General features: G+C 39.8%; 1 protein-coding gene across 3 annotated transcripts in view; it reads left to right on the forward strand.

Moving 5' to 3' along the window:
• ttc28 (tetratricopeptide repeat domain 28) overlaps window positions 1-17,011 on the forward strand; it is a 296,324-nt gene that overhangs the window by 257,201 nt on the left and 22,112 nt on the right. For all 3 annotated transcript variants that reach the window (XM_065263595.1, XM_065263601.1, XM_065263606.1), the window contains 5 exons: window positions 1,247-1,770; window positions 4,218-4,327; window positions 10,874-11,003; window positions 11,546-11,764; window positions 15,710-15,887. In XM_065263595.1, coding sequence (XP_065119667.1) covers window positions 1,247-1,770; window positions 4,218-4,327; window positions 10,874-11,003; window positions 11,546-11,764; window positions 15,710-15,887 — 1,161 coding nt within the window. The remainder of the gene's footprint in view (window positions 1-1,246; window positions 1,771-4,217; window positions 4,328-10,873; window positions 11,004-11,545; window positions 11,765-15,709; window positions 15,888-17,011) is intronic.

The following is a 17,011-nucleotide window of genomic DNA, read 5'->3' on the forward strand; positions in this document are numbered from 1 at the left end:
GTGTCTTGTCGTTGTTCGTTCTTCTATCCACTGTTTAAATGTTTTGTTTTTTCCGTACATGTTAAAATTAATGTCAAAATTTTGTGGTTGTCCAGTGTTTGTCAAAAGATGGCGCCAAACAGTAATCTTTATTGGCGCGGAGCGATTTAAATCGTACAAGTATTACCGGCTATGTGTTATTACTTTGGAGCGGTTATTATTTGAAAAGAACGAACCTGCAAATGTCTCAACTGACCAATCAGAATCAAGCATTCCAGAGAGCCGTGTAATAAAAGATAATAATAGACCATTTCATGCTAAAGGCAAATCCTAGGGCTGACTCTGGATCGTTTTTATGCATTTAATAAAGCCACAAACTTCTATGTAGATATCAGATAATAATTTAACAGATTATTACAATGCATTCTTTGGCACCTTTAAGATCTAATCAGATGATCCACGTTGCAAAGTTCATATTGCTTAAACATAAATAGGGTTGTGCCGATAAACAAGAGTATCGTGTATTGACGATCGTCAGACATATCGCCAATAGCAGGCTTTCATGACGATAGTTGGCGATGGTTATAGTTATTATCATCATAGTTTCACATTAGTATGCACATTGCGTCCTTTTCCGCGCATGAGAGGGTTTGTGGGTTTCACTTTGCGCGAGAATGCTTGTAATAATGCACCAAATAATGCATATGGTGACTGACATTATTTGAAAAATTTAATTAACGTGCCTATCTATTAACGCAAAATACAATCATGCATATTTTAGCTTGAAATGATGTTGTTATTTATTGGATGTTGGTGTCTGTTTTCATTTCGCTGTAAGACCAATAAACTTCACGCTGTGCTTAAGAACGCTTAACAATGACAACATCACTAATGCACACCCTTAAGTGATTAACTGGGATTATTAAGTAACAGCAAATATTGAATTAATCATTTCATTTATTAATATTCGTCATTGTGATGTTTTAGACTGTAGGCTGTCAACTGATGTGTAGTCACAGTTATGTAGATTGTAGTCACTGTTGTTTTGTTTGTTTTTTTGATTTGTTCAGATTTTACATTGATGCATTTGGCAGATGCTTTTATCCAAAGTGACTTGCAGTGCTTTTAAGCTTTACATTTGTGTTCCCTTAGCATTGCCTTTCCATTGCTTTTTCAATTGAGCTACATAAACAGGGCCATAACAATCTGTATTTTTAAATGTGTGTCTTTGTACCGTATATATATAAAATGTGTCTGTGTCTGTCAGGGCAATGGGAAACCTGCAGCAGTCTCTGGTGTGCTTCGAGAAACGTTTGGTGGTTGCACACGAGCTCGGTGAATGCGGAGGAAAAGCCCAGGCCTACGGAGAACTGGGCAGCCTGCACAGCCAACTGGGAAACTACGAGCAGGCCATTTCTTGTCTGGAACGGCAGCTCGGCATCGCACGCGACACCCAGGATCGATTGCTGGAAGGTGACGCCAGCTGCGGTCTGGGCACCGTGTACCAGCTGATGGGTGAGCACGACACAGCCCTTCAGTTTCACCAGCTGGACCTCCAGATTGCGGAGGAGACGGGGAACGGCAGCTGCCAGGGCCGGGCGTACGGGAACCTGGGTGTCACCTACGAGTCGCTGGGTAATTTCGAGCGGGCTGTGGTGTACCAAGAGCAACACCTGAGCATCGCGGCACAGACCAATGATCTGGTGGCCAAGACGTTGGCGTATAGCAGTTTGGGCCGGACACACCACGCGTTACAAAACTACTCGCAGTCGGTCATGTATCTGCAGGAAGGTAAGTCACACATGTCATTATGTTTGGGGATATATGTTTAATTATTATATTTTAGATTTATGACATTGAGTTGTAGTAATATATTGTGATGGATGCTTGCTGTAGAAATCAGCTAATTATCACCGGCACATCTTTATTTTACAGTTAAACAACTAAAGATGTCAGGAAGTGATGTTAAACCAACATGTTTAAACTCTTGTATGTTTACTTGTTCAGAAAGCCATCTGGTGTTTTTTCCACTGAGAAGATTTAAATTCAACTAAATTTGTTGGCCTCCATGCTGAACAGGAATATGTTATCTATTGAGCGTATGTTGTTATAATAATCCTGTGCATGAAATAAATGACAAACCTGTTTTGTCAAAGGGTTTCTGGTTGAATTACAATTAAAACTTTTCTTTCTGAAACTTTCAATGGCTGTCAGCTGAAGTCAGGAGTAAAGCGACCTGAACGCTTAACGCTCTTCATTCACTGCTGGAGACTTTTCCATCTCTCTCTCTCTCTCTCTCTCTCTCTCTCTCTCTCTCTCTATCTCTCTCTCTCTCTCTCTCTCTCTCTCTCTCTCTATCTATCTCTATCTCTCTATAATATCAGTGCAGGACAGTTAGAGATGAGCAGATAGATTCAGATTGTGTGTCACGGCCTCTGCACCGAAACTCCCAGCATCCCTTCACCTGACAGCCAATTATCTGAGAGCTTCATATGAGTTCAGATGAGCTGCTCTTTGGTCTGTGTTCTGCATTAAAACTATCCAGACACCGGCCCGTCCAGACGATTTACTGCACATTATTCACTAATAATTGCGTACGTTTTTCGTATTTATACGCAAACTTGATCTTCTCACGAAAACTTTACGTCTAATTCGCAACACGTGTGTACGCACATGAATTTGTTCTTATACTTGTTTTTACGTTAGCGAATTTGGAGTTTTCTACATGAGCGGCCACGTGCACAAGGTTGGTCATTTGCATAAACCACGCCCAATCCAGCTCCATATAAGGGCTTTCCTCTGCGCAGCGCTGGTGCACAAAATTTTTTAGAGCAGCTTGTCACCAAAGCAAAAGAGCAAGAAAAGTAATCCATGATGATATTTATTACCAGTAATATTCAGTTTTACTTGGCATTTTTGATTTGGGAGGTTTTGCTGTCGCTGGAGGAAGCCAGATGTGCTTTCTGTTTACCGGAGTAACATTAAAGTATTGGATGCGATAACAAAGACATTTATTAAAGGATTAGTCCATTTTCTAAAAAAAAAAAAAATCCAGATAATTTACTCACCACCATGTCATCCAAAATGTTGATGTCTTTCTTTGTTCAGTCGAGAAGAAATTATGTTTTTTGAGAAAAACATTCCAGGATTTTTCTCATTTTAATGGACTTTAATGGACCCCAACACTTAAAAGTTTTAATGCAGTTTAAAATTGCAGTTTCAAAGGACTCTTAATGATCCCAAACGAGGCATAAGGGTCTTATCTAGCGAAATGATTGTCATTTTTGACAAGAAAAATTAAAAATATGCACTTTTAAACAACAACTTCTCATCTATATCCGGTTCTGTGATGTGCCAGTGCGACCCCATTGACATTTTTTGCTTGTTTTAGGAACAAAATCACTTAAATTTGATATTTTTGGTCAAAAAACTAGACTTATTTTCTTGGGTTGTTTTGTTCATCAAGAAAAAGCATCTTAATTTAAGAATTTTTAGATATTTGATAATGTTTTTTCTTGAAAATAATTTTTTTCAGTGTAGAGATGTTTCTTTTACATTTTCCCGTTCTCTTTTGATTGACAGGATATATCGGCTGTTTTTAAACTATGTGGAAAATTGCTTTTATCGCCTTGATACCGATTATTGGCCGATATATCGGTGCATCTCTAATTTTAAGTTAGATTTAAGTTGAACTATGGTTGAAATGAAATACTGCAGGACTGATTTCAATTCAGTTTGTTTATTTGTCACACATGATACAGCTTAGTATGCAGTGCATACTGTATAAGTATATAGACTATTTTACTTGTATTATACTATAATCCAATTTGTATAAAACATCTAAATGCTACTGTCCTAGATTGTGTAGCATAATCATAGGTGGTGTTATACTGTAAGTTGTTGTGTTTTTCATGGGTTATATGTGTTTCGAATAAAGAACTGCACTGAGACAGAGGACTTAAAGTGGGATTGAATCTGTAATTAAAGTCTGTGATGAGTGAAAGAAATCATTTCAGAGGCTTTTCTGTAATGAGATAAACATCAGCGTGTCATGACAGCAAAGTTTCATCATCAAGAAAAACTGAAAGCAGTGAATGAAAAATATACAGAGCTCTCCAAATATGAATGAAATTATGAGTAGGCCATTAAAACGCTTTAAACAGGTTGACAAGCACGCCGGTATAAACACTGCAAAAGCATTAATGTGAGAATCTGTCTCTGTTTGTGCCGTCTCTCAGGTCTGCGTCTGGCCGAGCAGCTGGGCCGCCGCGAGGATGAGGCCAAAATCCGTCATCGTCTGGGACTCTCGCTGTGGGCCAGCGGCAACCTGGAAGAGTCTCAACATCAGGTACCATCCGGCCCATACCGGACACGCGTACACACACACACACACACAATGTCAATTTAGTTGACTCACCGCACAGATGCACACGATGCTCATGAATGCTTCTGTTGACAGAGCTTCAGTGTTTCTGCCTCATCTAATGATGTGCCTGCAGGTGGACAGCGTGTACATGTGTGTGTTGTGAATGTTTGCAGACTTGTCTCCTCCAGCAGGCCCTTCACTTTGTGACTTCATCATTTTGTGAGACAAACAAAGAGGCTGAATTCGATGCGCAGGGAGTCGAAGTGCACAAACACACGGCCTCTGCATTTACAGCCTAATTGATTCAGGTCTGTCAGTCCAATCGTGAGCCAATCGTCTGCAAACACTTCACAGCCCGACTCTATTTGAGAAAGACTGTTCAGTTTGCTAGCGTTAATTCATTTTGGTTCATTTGACTCATGGATCATTTGAGTTTTGAATAAATATTACAATGCTTTATTTCTGCACCACTAGCTCGCGAATTGATTGTTTTTCTTTGCACGTTTGCCATTGTTTGGACAAACAGGTGTCCAAGACTCAACCTGTGCCCGTGAGTTGATATAGATTTGGCATTGATCAAACAGAGCAATGTTTGCCAGATAGCCACAGTTTTAAACAATCATAAACATTGAAATTCTGCTCACAGCGTTTGAAATTACCCAGCATGCAATTTTGCATTTACAAGATGTCTAATAGCCATCCAAACACAGCACAGATGTCTTGGCTAAAACGAGGCAAAATTTGGGCTTTTAGTGAAAATTTAATAGACATCTTACCGTAGCCCAAAAAATAAAATGAATTAATTAATGAAAGCAAACAGCTTGTTGACTTTGCTAACATGATGAATTATCAGACATCTCACAAGTTAGTTTGGCAAAAACAACATGTGACCAAAGGCAAGTTTATTTTGACTGGAAGTGGGTTACTCATAGCCGGATTATATTGGGTCTATAGTTAACCTGGCCTGCCGGTTATCTTTGTCTGATTTAAAATCAGCCTTTTACCTTGTTATGTACCACTGTACATGACAAATGATGGCCGATAAACCGGAAGGAGAGTCGGAAAGGGGCTGCGTGGGTTGCCAAACATTTGCGGGTGGGTAATTATCGGATCCAATTTGAGCTTTGGATGCATGAAATAAAATAAACTTTTGCGATATATTTATATATACATATATGATAGGTAAAAGTACAAAATATATCAAAGGGGTAAAAGTATGGGTAAAAGTTGGGCCTGTATCATATTTACAATTTTAAAATCTGTCCATCGAAGGAGAGTAGTTAAAGACCTATGCCATAGACGGTGAAATGACGACTATTGCTTGTGGCTACTGAAGGTTTGAAAATGCCTCAGTTATTTTGTGTAAAAATGCCCCTGTACTTATTTTATATTAAATATGGTTAGACATTTTTTAACTGATATAAAGTGTTTTTAAAGAAAATATACATGAGAATAAAATATATCTTTATAAAGCTAGCGATATTCGTTTCTGACACAGTTTATTATTGAATCAGACATACAAAGTTGTATTTAGGATGAGATCGACTGGGCTTGCGAAACCGTAACAATAGACCACAATTTTGTATTTTTTCCTTTATCTTTAGTCAGACGGTGATTGTGATTGTAGGTCTCTCCTCGGGTCACATTTCATCATCTCTGTCAGGGGAAGAAGACTTTCGATTGTTCTTCCTCTTTAAATAACAGAGCTTTCATCTCGGCTGTGGTGATGATCTGCTCTTCTCTGTGGAGATGTTAGCTCACAGACAGATATAAGTCCTCATGATCACATATGTGCTGAACGTCTACAGGGAGGAGAGGAGATTATAGGATAATGGCTTTATATCATCATACAGTCATTCTCCTCAATTAGGCAGCTGCTCCATTGGGGAGAGACGTCCTTCAGTACAGACACAATGAGAGAGACGGTTCAATCTCAAGACTGTACGTCTGCGTGTGCGTGGAGCTGTCAATCAAACACAGAACATGATCAGATGTGAGATATTCACGAGATATTCACGTCTCGCAAGGAAACCGTTGCTATGCTGTTGCTAGGATGCTCTAAATGGTCACCAAGGCGCTACTAAGCAGTTCAATGGGTGTTTTGTGTGATAACTGTGTGGGTGCGAGGTGACCCAAGTCATGGGCTGGTAATCTGATATCTAGATAAGGCTCAGGTATGTAGGATGCAGATGAAAATCATAAGATGAGTAATATGACTTCATCATCATTCATGTCAAACAGTGCTGGATAAGTTACAGTATGCTTTGAAGATTAATACTCAATTTGTTCAAATCATTGTGTGTATAACCAATAGTGATTCAAATTGACATCATATTTAAGTGTACTACACTAAAGTAGAATTTGTATTTATACATTTAACAAATGCTTTTTCCTAAAAAGGTACTAGCGTTCAAGGTATACATTTTTATTAGTATATATTGATTGATCCAATTATGGCTACGTCCAGAAAAATTGCTAGAGACGCAGATCCAACTTTAGATCCAGTTTACAATATCTCGTTCAAAGTTAAAGGTGCAGTGTGTAACGTTTATAAGGATCTCTTGACAGAAATGCAATATAATCTACATAACTATATTATCAGTGGTGTATAAAGACCTTACATAATAAACTGTATTGTTTTTATTACCTTCGAATGCAACATTTTTATCTACATACATCGCAGGTCTCCTTACATGAAAGTTGTCATTGTGTTTTTTACAATACCCCTGTTCAGCATTACATTGTCTCAGACGATGACGTGTCTGTCCTGTGGTGGCTTATGTAGCTACACTATGTGTTTCGTAAGGAAAGGGTGAACAGTGGACTGAGCCCTTGGTCTATATAAAACAATAGACAGAATGAATATATAACTAATAAACTAAATATATCAATACACAAAATGTCTTCCAGGAAAAATTTTCTTCTATAAATATATAAACATACAAATATGTCAAATGAAAGAACACACCCTATGTGTTCAAACAAACAAACAAAATGTGAAAAAAATATTCATTTGTTCTCTTTTTATAACCTCTTAAATTTGGATAGGTTCCTTCAAAAATACCAAATTTTAAGCAAAAAGCTGAAATAATTGAATTTTTGTGAAGAAATTTTGTTAGAGATCAGATTTAGAACGATTATCAAAACATACACAGAGTTTACATTTAAATAAATGAGTTTTTGCTAAAGTTTTTTATATATTGTGTAAGAGCGCCATCTAGTGGATAATTGTGGAATTTCAGATTACAGTAAAAACTCATCAGGAAAGCGCCATTGGCAGGGAAATGTTTTCTCTTAATTGACAAGATAACTTGTCTATGGCAGGGAAAGAGTTAAGAAACCTAAATCCTAATTGTGCGTTCACACCAGCTGCGGTAGAGGCTGCAAAAGCGCAAGTAGTTGGACGCTTGAAAATTTTGTGTTTACTCGATTCATTCGCACGGCTTTCGCTAAAATTCTAGTAATTCGAGACATTCACCAAGAAATTTGCATCATTGAAGGGGCTTCTGCGACTCTGCTGAGACTCTGCTCGCTTCCTGTAATCACGTCACTACTACAGCAAGGTCCTGATTGGTTAACGCGGCACGGAAATCCGCCGAAGTTCAGATTTTTCAGCTCGCGTGTTTCCTGCGGCAACGCTCAATTGGCATGGAATACGGCATCCGCGCCACACCTTCCGTGCTTACCGCACCATTTGCGCCACGCCTACCTCACCGCAGGATGCCTAATCGCGTCTTTGCATTGACTTAACATGTAAATCACCCGCACTTGCCGCCTCTACCGCGTCTGTTGTGAACGCCCAGTCAGATCCTTCATTGTGTTCTCTGGGAATCAAACTCACAACCTTTTGCACTGCCAACCCAACACTCTACACACTGAGCAATAGATCAGCTGTTTATATCTGTTCAGGCTCCTGTTGACCTCTGACTGAAGGTTGGTTTTAGCTAAGATTTAAGTTAGGATATGGATGTAATGAAATACTGACCATGATGAAATACTGCAGAACTTATACACATAATACAGACAATACTGTTCAGACAAAACAAAAAATAAACCTAGCAGGCGCTAATAAAAAAAACAAGTACACTTAATGATCAAACATAACACTACTTGATCATGCATTAAGGAGTATTGAATATGGCATTGCATACTTGAAATGCATTAACCAAGCAGTCACATCATTTTTGCATACTTGAGTGGAGTTTGATTCTCCAAAGTCAGCTGATAGCACACTGTGTGTGTGTGTGTGTGTGTGTGTGTGTGTGTGTGTGTGTGTGTGTGTGTGTGTGTGTGTGTGTGTGTGTGTGTGTGTGTGCGTGCGTGCGTGTGTGTGTGTGTGCGTGCGTGTGTGTGTGCGCGCGCGCGTTGTGTAGTAATAGTAGCCGTTTATGGCTACTATTCTTCCTCTCTCAGATTGTGTGATGTGTAGACGGTTCTGATGCATTTACACACTACGCATTTACACGCAGAAGGTGTGTGTGTGTGTGTGTGTGTGTGTGTGTGCGCGCGCGTGTGTGTGTTTGTGTGTGCGTGTGTGTGCGTGTGTGCGTAATGCATTCCGCTGTTAATTGATTGCAGGCTGGCCTTGCTGTATGCTGATGAAGAGCTCTGCAGCCGAACCCTTGAGAAACACTGCATACCACTGGACCGATACACACACACATCATATACACACAGAAAAGACACACAGCATAAAAATATATAAACACTCTCTAACGTCTGTTGTCAGTAATACATACCCTTTTTCATATTTGTGTACGTTCCAAACACTAGATAGTGCCCTATAGTGGACTTAAAAGCGAGTTTAGCCTTCTTAAAGGGGAAGTGCATCACATGACACACATGCAGATATCTCTGACATCTCAGACAGATGTATACCGACACTGTCGTGCTGAAATAAAGGTTATTATTAGTCAGAAATACCACGTCAGTCATACCACACACAAACTCCCCCCAAAAACACTTTCGATTCCCATCGCTTAACAAGAACCAGACCGGCTGCGCTTAATGACACGACACACAGTCTCTCCGCCTCAGACATCATACAGTTTTAGGCTCAAGCATGACTGCGGCTTTGTGTTCTTTCTGAAACGTATTAGCATGTTCATTACTACACGCCTAAATCATGTGTGATAGATGAGTGCTTTATCCTTTCTGTCGTCTGAATGGGAAAACAAAGTTAGATGAAGATGCATAGTTGTGTTACCATCATCAAAATGAAAATAAGTAAGGAATAATTGACGACATGCCATTGAATTATAAGAAAATAATGCACACCCAAGGTGGTAATGCCTCACGACATGAAGCGTGCGTTATTTTCAAATAATTCAATGGAATAATCGTCAATTATTCCTCTTATACCACGGTTACCACAAACATTGCTCTGGTGCCTATTTTTAAGACATTTGACAAGTTAGGTGTGCGGTTATCGAAAAATAATGCATACCCATGGAACATTTCTGAACCAATCAGAATACAGCATTCAACAGCTCTGTGGTATAATGTGCTATACACTCACCTAAAGGATTATTAGGAACATCTGTTCAATTTGTCATTAATGCAATGGTGTAATGGTGTGGGGGATGTTTTCTTGGCACACATTAGGCCCTTTAGTGCCAATTGGGAATCATTTAAATGCCACGGCCTACCTGAGCATTGTTTCTGACCATGTCCATCCCTTTATGACCACCATCCTCCGATGGTTACTTCCAGCAGGATTGGTTTCTTGAACATGACAATGAGTTCACTGTACTAAAATGGCCCCCACAGTCACCAGATCTCAACCCAATAGAGCATCTTTGGGATGTGGTGGAAGGGGAGCTTTGTGCCCTGGATGTGCATCCCATAAATCTCCATCAACTGCAAGATGCTATCCTATCAATATGGCCAACATTTCTAAAGAATGCTTTCAGCACCTTGTTGAATCAATGCCATGTAAAATTAAGGCAGTTCTGAAGGGTCAAACACAGTATTAGTATGGTGTTCCTAATAATCCTTTAGATGAGTGAATATACCGTATACTGCCTTTTTTAAAATAAGTATGTAGTATGAAACAATAAACATTTAAAAGTACACTTTTCTATATACATGATCTCATTGCATTGCATGTGTGTCCAACTATCATCCTTGAAATAAAAAAGGTTTGTTATTTAGTAACAGTCCAGTATGCATACTTAAAATGTGCATACTGTAAAAACAGTTGCATAAATGTTTGCTAATTTTAAAATAGACTTACATGCATGCTCAACAAACCTGAGCATGTAGGGCTCACAGAGACAGGTGTGTTTTAAGTGAAATAATAGGAAATCTCACTTCCACTGTTGAGCCGTAGTGCTTGATACACATCACGATATTAAAATGTAGACATCTGCTGCCCTCCTCTGTTTATATGCAAGTACTGCAGATAAACATTCAGCTCTCATTAGTCGTCATGTCGCGTGATAACACACATGGCAGTCTGACGCTGTTGATGTCAGCGCGTGATTATAAACACGTGTGCGAGTAACACAAAATCTCTTTGCCTTGCAGCTGTACCGCGCCTCCGCTCTGTTCGAGACCATCCGTCATGAAGCCCAGCACAGCACCGATTACAAGCTCTCCCTCTTTGACCTGCAGACCTCCTCGTACCAGGCTCTCCAGCGGGTCCTTGTCAGCCTCGGTATAAATATGCCTCTCCATGCTTACATTATTAAATTACGCTACATTACTCTGAACAAATGGTACAAAGGGTTTCACTGGGGGCAGTATGCTTTTAAAAGATCCTATTTATTTATGCATTTGGCAAACGCTTTTTTCCAAAGCCACTTGGAGTGCATTACAAAGTATACATTTTTGTCAACTTGTGTTCCCTAGGTTCAAACCCATAACCTTTGTACAATTCAAGTAAAGCCTTGGAGGTACTTATATGGGCCCTTTAGGTACAAATGTGTGTAAATAAAAATGTATCACAACATAAATCCATTGGAGGGTTTTGTGTCATCTTGAAGGGATTTAGTTTGTGGTAAATACTTTCCAAATAAATAAGCATACAGACATGATATATTGAGTGTTAGTGGAACACGAGAGGTTTACATAATTCACATATCTATCCAAATACATAAAGTATTCAAAGATCTGTTGGTAAGGAGTAGGGGTTATGAGATTGATGTTTAAGATCACGCTATGTTTATGTGTTTCTGAAGCCTCTTTACTTTCACACAGGTCACCATGATGAAGCTCTTGCGGTGGCGGAGCGTGGACGCACTCGGGCCTTTGCCGACCTACTTGTGGAAAGACAGACGGGTCAACAGGATTCGGACCCCTACACCCCCGTGACCGTCGAACACATTCTGGACACTGTGAACGGGCAGCGCTCCCTGGTTCTTTACTTCTCTCTGGCTGCGGGTTACCTGTACAGCTGGCTGCTGGCACCGGGCTCCGGTAAGAAAAAATATTTAGGAATACGATTTTGTGTTTGTTTCTTGTATAATTCAGGATATTCAGTTTTCTGCTCAGTTTAACAGTTTCTAATAAGACACTTGCCCCGCCCCCTGCTTTATTATCGGTTATCTATGTTTATAAGTATTTGTAACTTTTAGCGGTGTGTACACCAAAGCTTTTACGCCAGAGGCCGGCGTATGTTTTCTATTTTTTTCAATAGAAGCGCGGGACTTTATCAAAAAAGCCAGCAGCTGGCATTTTTTTTCGGCGGTAAAAGCCGGCACTCAGCAATTTTTCCACGCTCGCCGCTGAACGACGAGAGTTCAAAAACACTTTGAGGGGAACGCTCAGCTCATCAATGTCAGTTCTCACACGGCCGTCCAATCACAGTGGAGGAGGGTCTGGATAAACATCACAACAACCAACCGGCGCATTGGTCAATGACTGATAAACAAAGCAGATGTATCAAAGTAACCAAAGCACTCAGCTGAAAAAAGCTGGCAGTCAGCTGAAAAGGCTGGCAGTCGATGTCCGCCTGTTGGTGTGTACGTAGCATTAGGGGCGATTCACATTTCGCGTCTTTTGTGCACTCAAGTTTGTTATTTGAAATGTAGGCGCGCAGTATGTGTGCTCATATTGGAAGCGACGCGGTTGCGACGCGCGCATGGTGCGAAGCGCTCGTTTTTCCAGGCGCGTCTGCAACGCATTGAGTTAAAAACATTTGAACTTTTCAGAATGCCACAGCGCACCACAGGTCATGTGACAAATCCAACCGACGGTCGCGTTTTCCGTGCAGTTTTAGACGTGAAATGTGAACTGCAAGACAGTGATGGGTTTTCCATCCAAACGTGATGTGAATCTTTTCAAATTCGCAAAAAAAATAAAAACAAAGAAATGCGAATTAGGTGCGTTTCCATCAAGTTGTTTATGCACATAACTGTGGTATTGGTAACCAACAGTAAATTTAACGAGGCACGCTTAGAAAATGGAATGGACTGCATTTAGTTACGCAAGTTATTAATTTACTAGCAGTGCAACTTGTAATTGCCAAACTGAATGCTGTGCACAGAAAAAGAAATGCAGAGTTTTTGATGCAGGCACTAACAGCAAGGGCATTGCGACGACGTTGACCTCCTTATATGGTAAAGACAACATTAGCTGATACAGCTATACGATCAGTCTCGTTGGTTTAATGTTCGCTACGTCAGAATATATTCGGCAAATGCATTTCCATCTCACATTATTCGCATTTACTCTTTTTAGTCTATAATCACCTCAAGCGAGCATAAAAAACATTTTTGAGATTTTTATTCGAAATTTTGTGTTTCTGAAAAAAATTGCATAAAATCTGGGTGATGGAAACCCAGCTAGTCTCATCTACTCTCCTAACTCATAATGTACATAGACAAACAAATAAAAGGCACTGCAGATGGATGGCAGACACACATACTGTTTGTGTGAACACCCACTAAGCGTGTGCTTCACTAGGTTGTGTCTACTACATTGGTGTTTAATACTGTGTGTATAGAGTTGGGCGGTTATCACCATCAGACTGAGCAAATGAAAGAATTGATGGAGTGATGAAGGTGTCAGAAAAACACAGCTGAACACTTGAGATGAGAGACCTGCTGAGATGATGTCTGTCTGTTTAAACACAGCCCAACACTCGGCATACACAACAGATCAATAAGAGTTATTATTACTGTATGCTTGTGTATTCTGTATCCCATCATTACATAAAACTGACTGCTTTCTGAACTACAATAGATTGGTAAAGTCAAGATTTTACCCTTATATACACAAAGATGACTTTTATTGTTTTTTTATTTGAATGTTTACTATGCTAATTGTATGCAAAAATGAACACCACTATGATAATTACTATTGTATACTATGTAGTAGTATCATACATGTAGTATATATATAGTTGAGATATTATAAGTCATATCACATTAAATAAATGATGAATGTGCAGATGCTGTATGTTGATGAGGGACACAGAAGGCATTGTTTTTTTTTTAGAGTGACCCAAAACACACAGATTTGGCATAAACACACACATGAATGAAACAATTATTTGATCAAATCTGGGTTTTGCCACATGAGACAATCATTTAATCTGAACAAAAAAAAAATACAGCAGACTGTCACACACAAACACAGACATCCGCTCAGTTCATGGATGTGTTTCATGCTGTTGTGTGCCGCACACCTTCTGTCCCCTGCTGTATCACTCCTGCCAACACACACACACACACACACACACAAACACGGACATAAAACCCACACAACAACACACACTTCAATCATACTGCTTGCTGTTTGGTGAAGCTGCTAAAAATCTGAATTAGCAAAGCAAAACAAAACCACCTGCCCGCCCAATCCACCCCACATTTAACACACACAACCATATACACAAACACAGACAAAAAACACAAAAACACGCACCACATACGTGCACACATGCATGACGTACCACACATACGCACACTTGCAACACACACACATAAAACGCACACAACAAAAAAATACACAATCACATACATACACACACATATTAAACACACACACATACACAACCACATGCACACTTGAAACACACGAATAAAGCCACACACCACAACACACACACATAAAACATGCACCACAAAAACATACATGATCACCAACACACACATATTAAACACACACAACCATATACACACAGACAAAAACTCAAAAACACACACAACCACATACGCGCACACACGAACGCATGCCATACCACACATATGCACACTTGCAACACACACACATAAAAAACCTGCAAAATACACAATCACATACACACACACAAAGATATTAAACACACATACACAACCGCATATGCACACTTGAAACACACACATAAAGCCACACACCACAACACACAAACACACACACATAGAACACGCACCACAAAAACATACAAGATCACCAACACACATATTAAACACACACAACCATATACACACCGACAAAAACTCAACAACACACACAACCACATACGCGCACACATGAACAGATGCCATACCACAGATAAAACGCACACAACAAAAAAATACACAATCACATACACACACATACACACAACCACATATGCACACTTGAAACACACACATAAAGCCATACAACACACACACGCACACACATAAAACACTCACAACAAACACATACATGATCACCAACACACATATTTAACACACACAACCATATACACCGACAAAAACTCACACAACAAACATATTAAACACACACAACCATAAAAACATGCACAACACACAGATACATATCCAGATTTGCACATATAAAATACTGACCCTTATAGTCACACACAGATGAACACACACTCACACACACAGCACACAAATAATACACACTTATTTGTATAGTTTTCTATTTGTATATTTCGTAAACCCTCCCATTAACACTTCTAACACAAAGTCAGACTGAAACAAACAATCAGATGTGAATCCGATTGATCCTTATCTTTGACTCTTAAATGTTTCTTTACATCATTCTGACTTCATTATTACACAACTCACACACTGGACGTCTAAATCACTGAAGCTCTCGAGTGTGAGAAAGCATTCGCTTCATTCTGAAGTCTCTGTGCTATCCAAACCTTTAAAGCATTCAGTGGATTTTACATTTGATCATTACAGCAGCGCTACAAAGATTCATTTACAAACAGATATATCACATGTGTTCTTATATTTTGTATGCTTAAAACAATAGCATGTAGCATGCAGTTTGTATATCATGCACACTATGGCAGTTTTCCATATACAGTGAGTTAGTATACAGTGTATCCCATGATGCAATGTGCTCAGGTTGACATTCTGCTTCGAATAAGGCCATTGCACTAAAAACATTTAGTGTTGCTATAGTTGCTATATTATTTTCTACTATTATTCTATCTCTCAGGTATCCTGAAGTTTCATGAGGTGTACTTGGGCGAGGGCGCGTCGGATGGCGGGGCATCAGATTTTCAGGAGGCCGGTGGATGTGCCGCCCCCACGGGTAGCAGCTGTGGTGGATCATCTCTGGAGCAGCACATCGCTAATGCCCGCGAGGCTCTTGGAGTCGACTCGTACTACAGCAGGTAAACATTTGATCATGCACGTCACATCTTCTTAATAGTCCTTGAGTTTTCTCTCCATACTTTGAGTCCTTGGCACAAACCAAGATGGGGCAACTTGTCCCAATGGGAGACCAGCAACAAAGAGTTTTGCACTTTTTTGCAACTTGGTTTGCCCTTCGTTCCCACGGGTCCTTGAAATCCTTGAAAGTTTGTGAATCTGGCCGGAAAAAAAATTCAAGGCCCTGGGAAGTTTTTGAACATATACATATATAGAAACAGGTCATTGAAAGTGCTTAAATCTATTTTATGCTAGAAGTTTTCTGGAAAAATCCATATTATTCCCTGTGTAGTGTAGGATAATATTATAAACTTCTAGACTTTTTAAGCACACATGCTAAACTGTTCGCTTTAAATGCTTATATCTTCTGTATGCGAATGTTGATTCATACCAAAAGGCTTTTTTGCATAGTTGTGTTTGACACATGAAAACGTCTCGGGTTACGTATGTAACTGTTGTTCCCTGAGAAGGGAACGAGACGCTGCGTCTCCCTTGCTATACTTCCTGCATCCCCGTAACGCCGTCTTTGGCAATATTTCAAATAGCGATATACTTCCTGGCTCCCGCATCACCGTGTCTTTGTTGTTAAGCCTCACCATTGGTTGAATTTGATATACACATTCAGACACACTTGGAGGCGTCCCCAAAGTGTCACCGCAGTGACGCAGCGCGAATTCCCTCAAAAGGGAACTGTTACAATGTATCTTAAAAGGTAACACAATGTAACCTTGCTCTCACTTGAAATGTGTCCCCACATTTAGTCCTTGAATTTGACGGTATTGGACCTGGAAAGTCCTTAAAAGGTCCTTGAATTTGAAGTTAACTAAGGTGTGGGAACCCTGTTCGTTGTTGACTGTCATGCATCAAGAAAAATTTCACTATAGGTTTCCAATGCATAGGGTTTATAAGGCTCGAGCATCACAATGCTGTTCACCTGTGATCATCTGAGATGGATGTTGGGTAATTTGCTGAAGGACATGTGAGATGTTAGCTGTGTCCTTCTGGGTCTCACACCATTACAGGTCACAGCAGAATCGATCGATCTCCATAACCACAGCATAATGCACGTAACAGCATAACAAATCTG

Source organism: Paramisgurnus dabryanus, chromosome 10 (assembly GCF_030506205.2).
Source record: "Paramisgurnus dabryanus chromosome 10, PD_genome_1.1, whole genome shotgun sequence".
NCBI lineage: Eukaryota > Metazoa > Chordata > Actinopteri > Cypriniformes > Cobitidae > Paramisgurnus > Paramisgurnus dabryanus.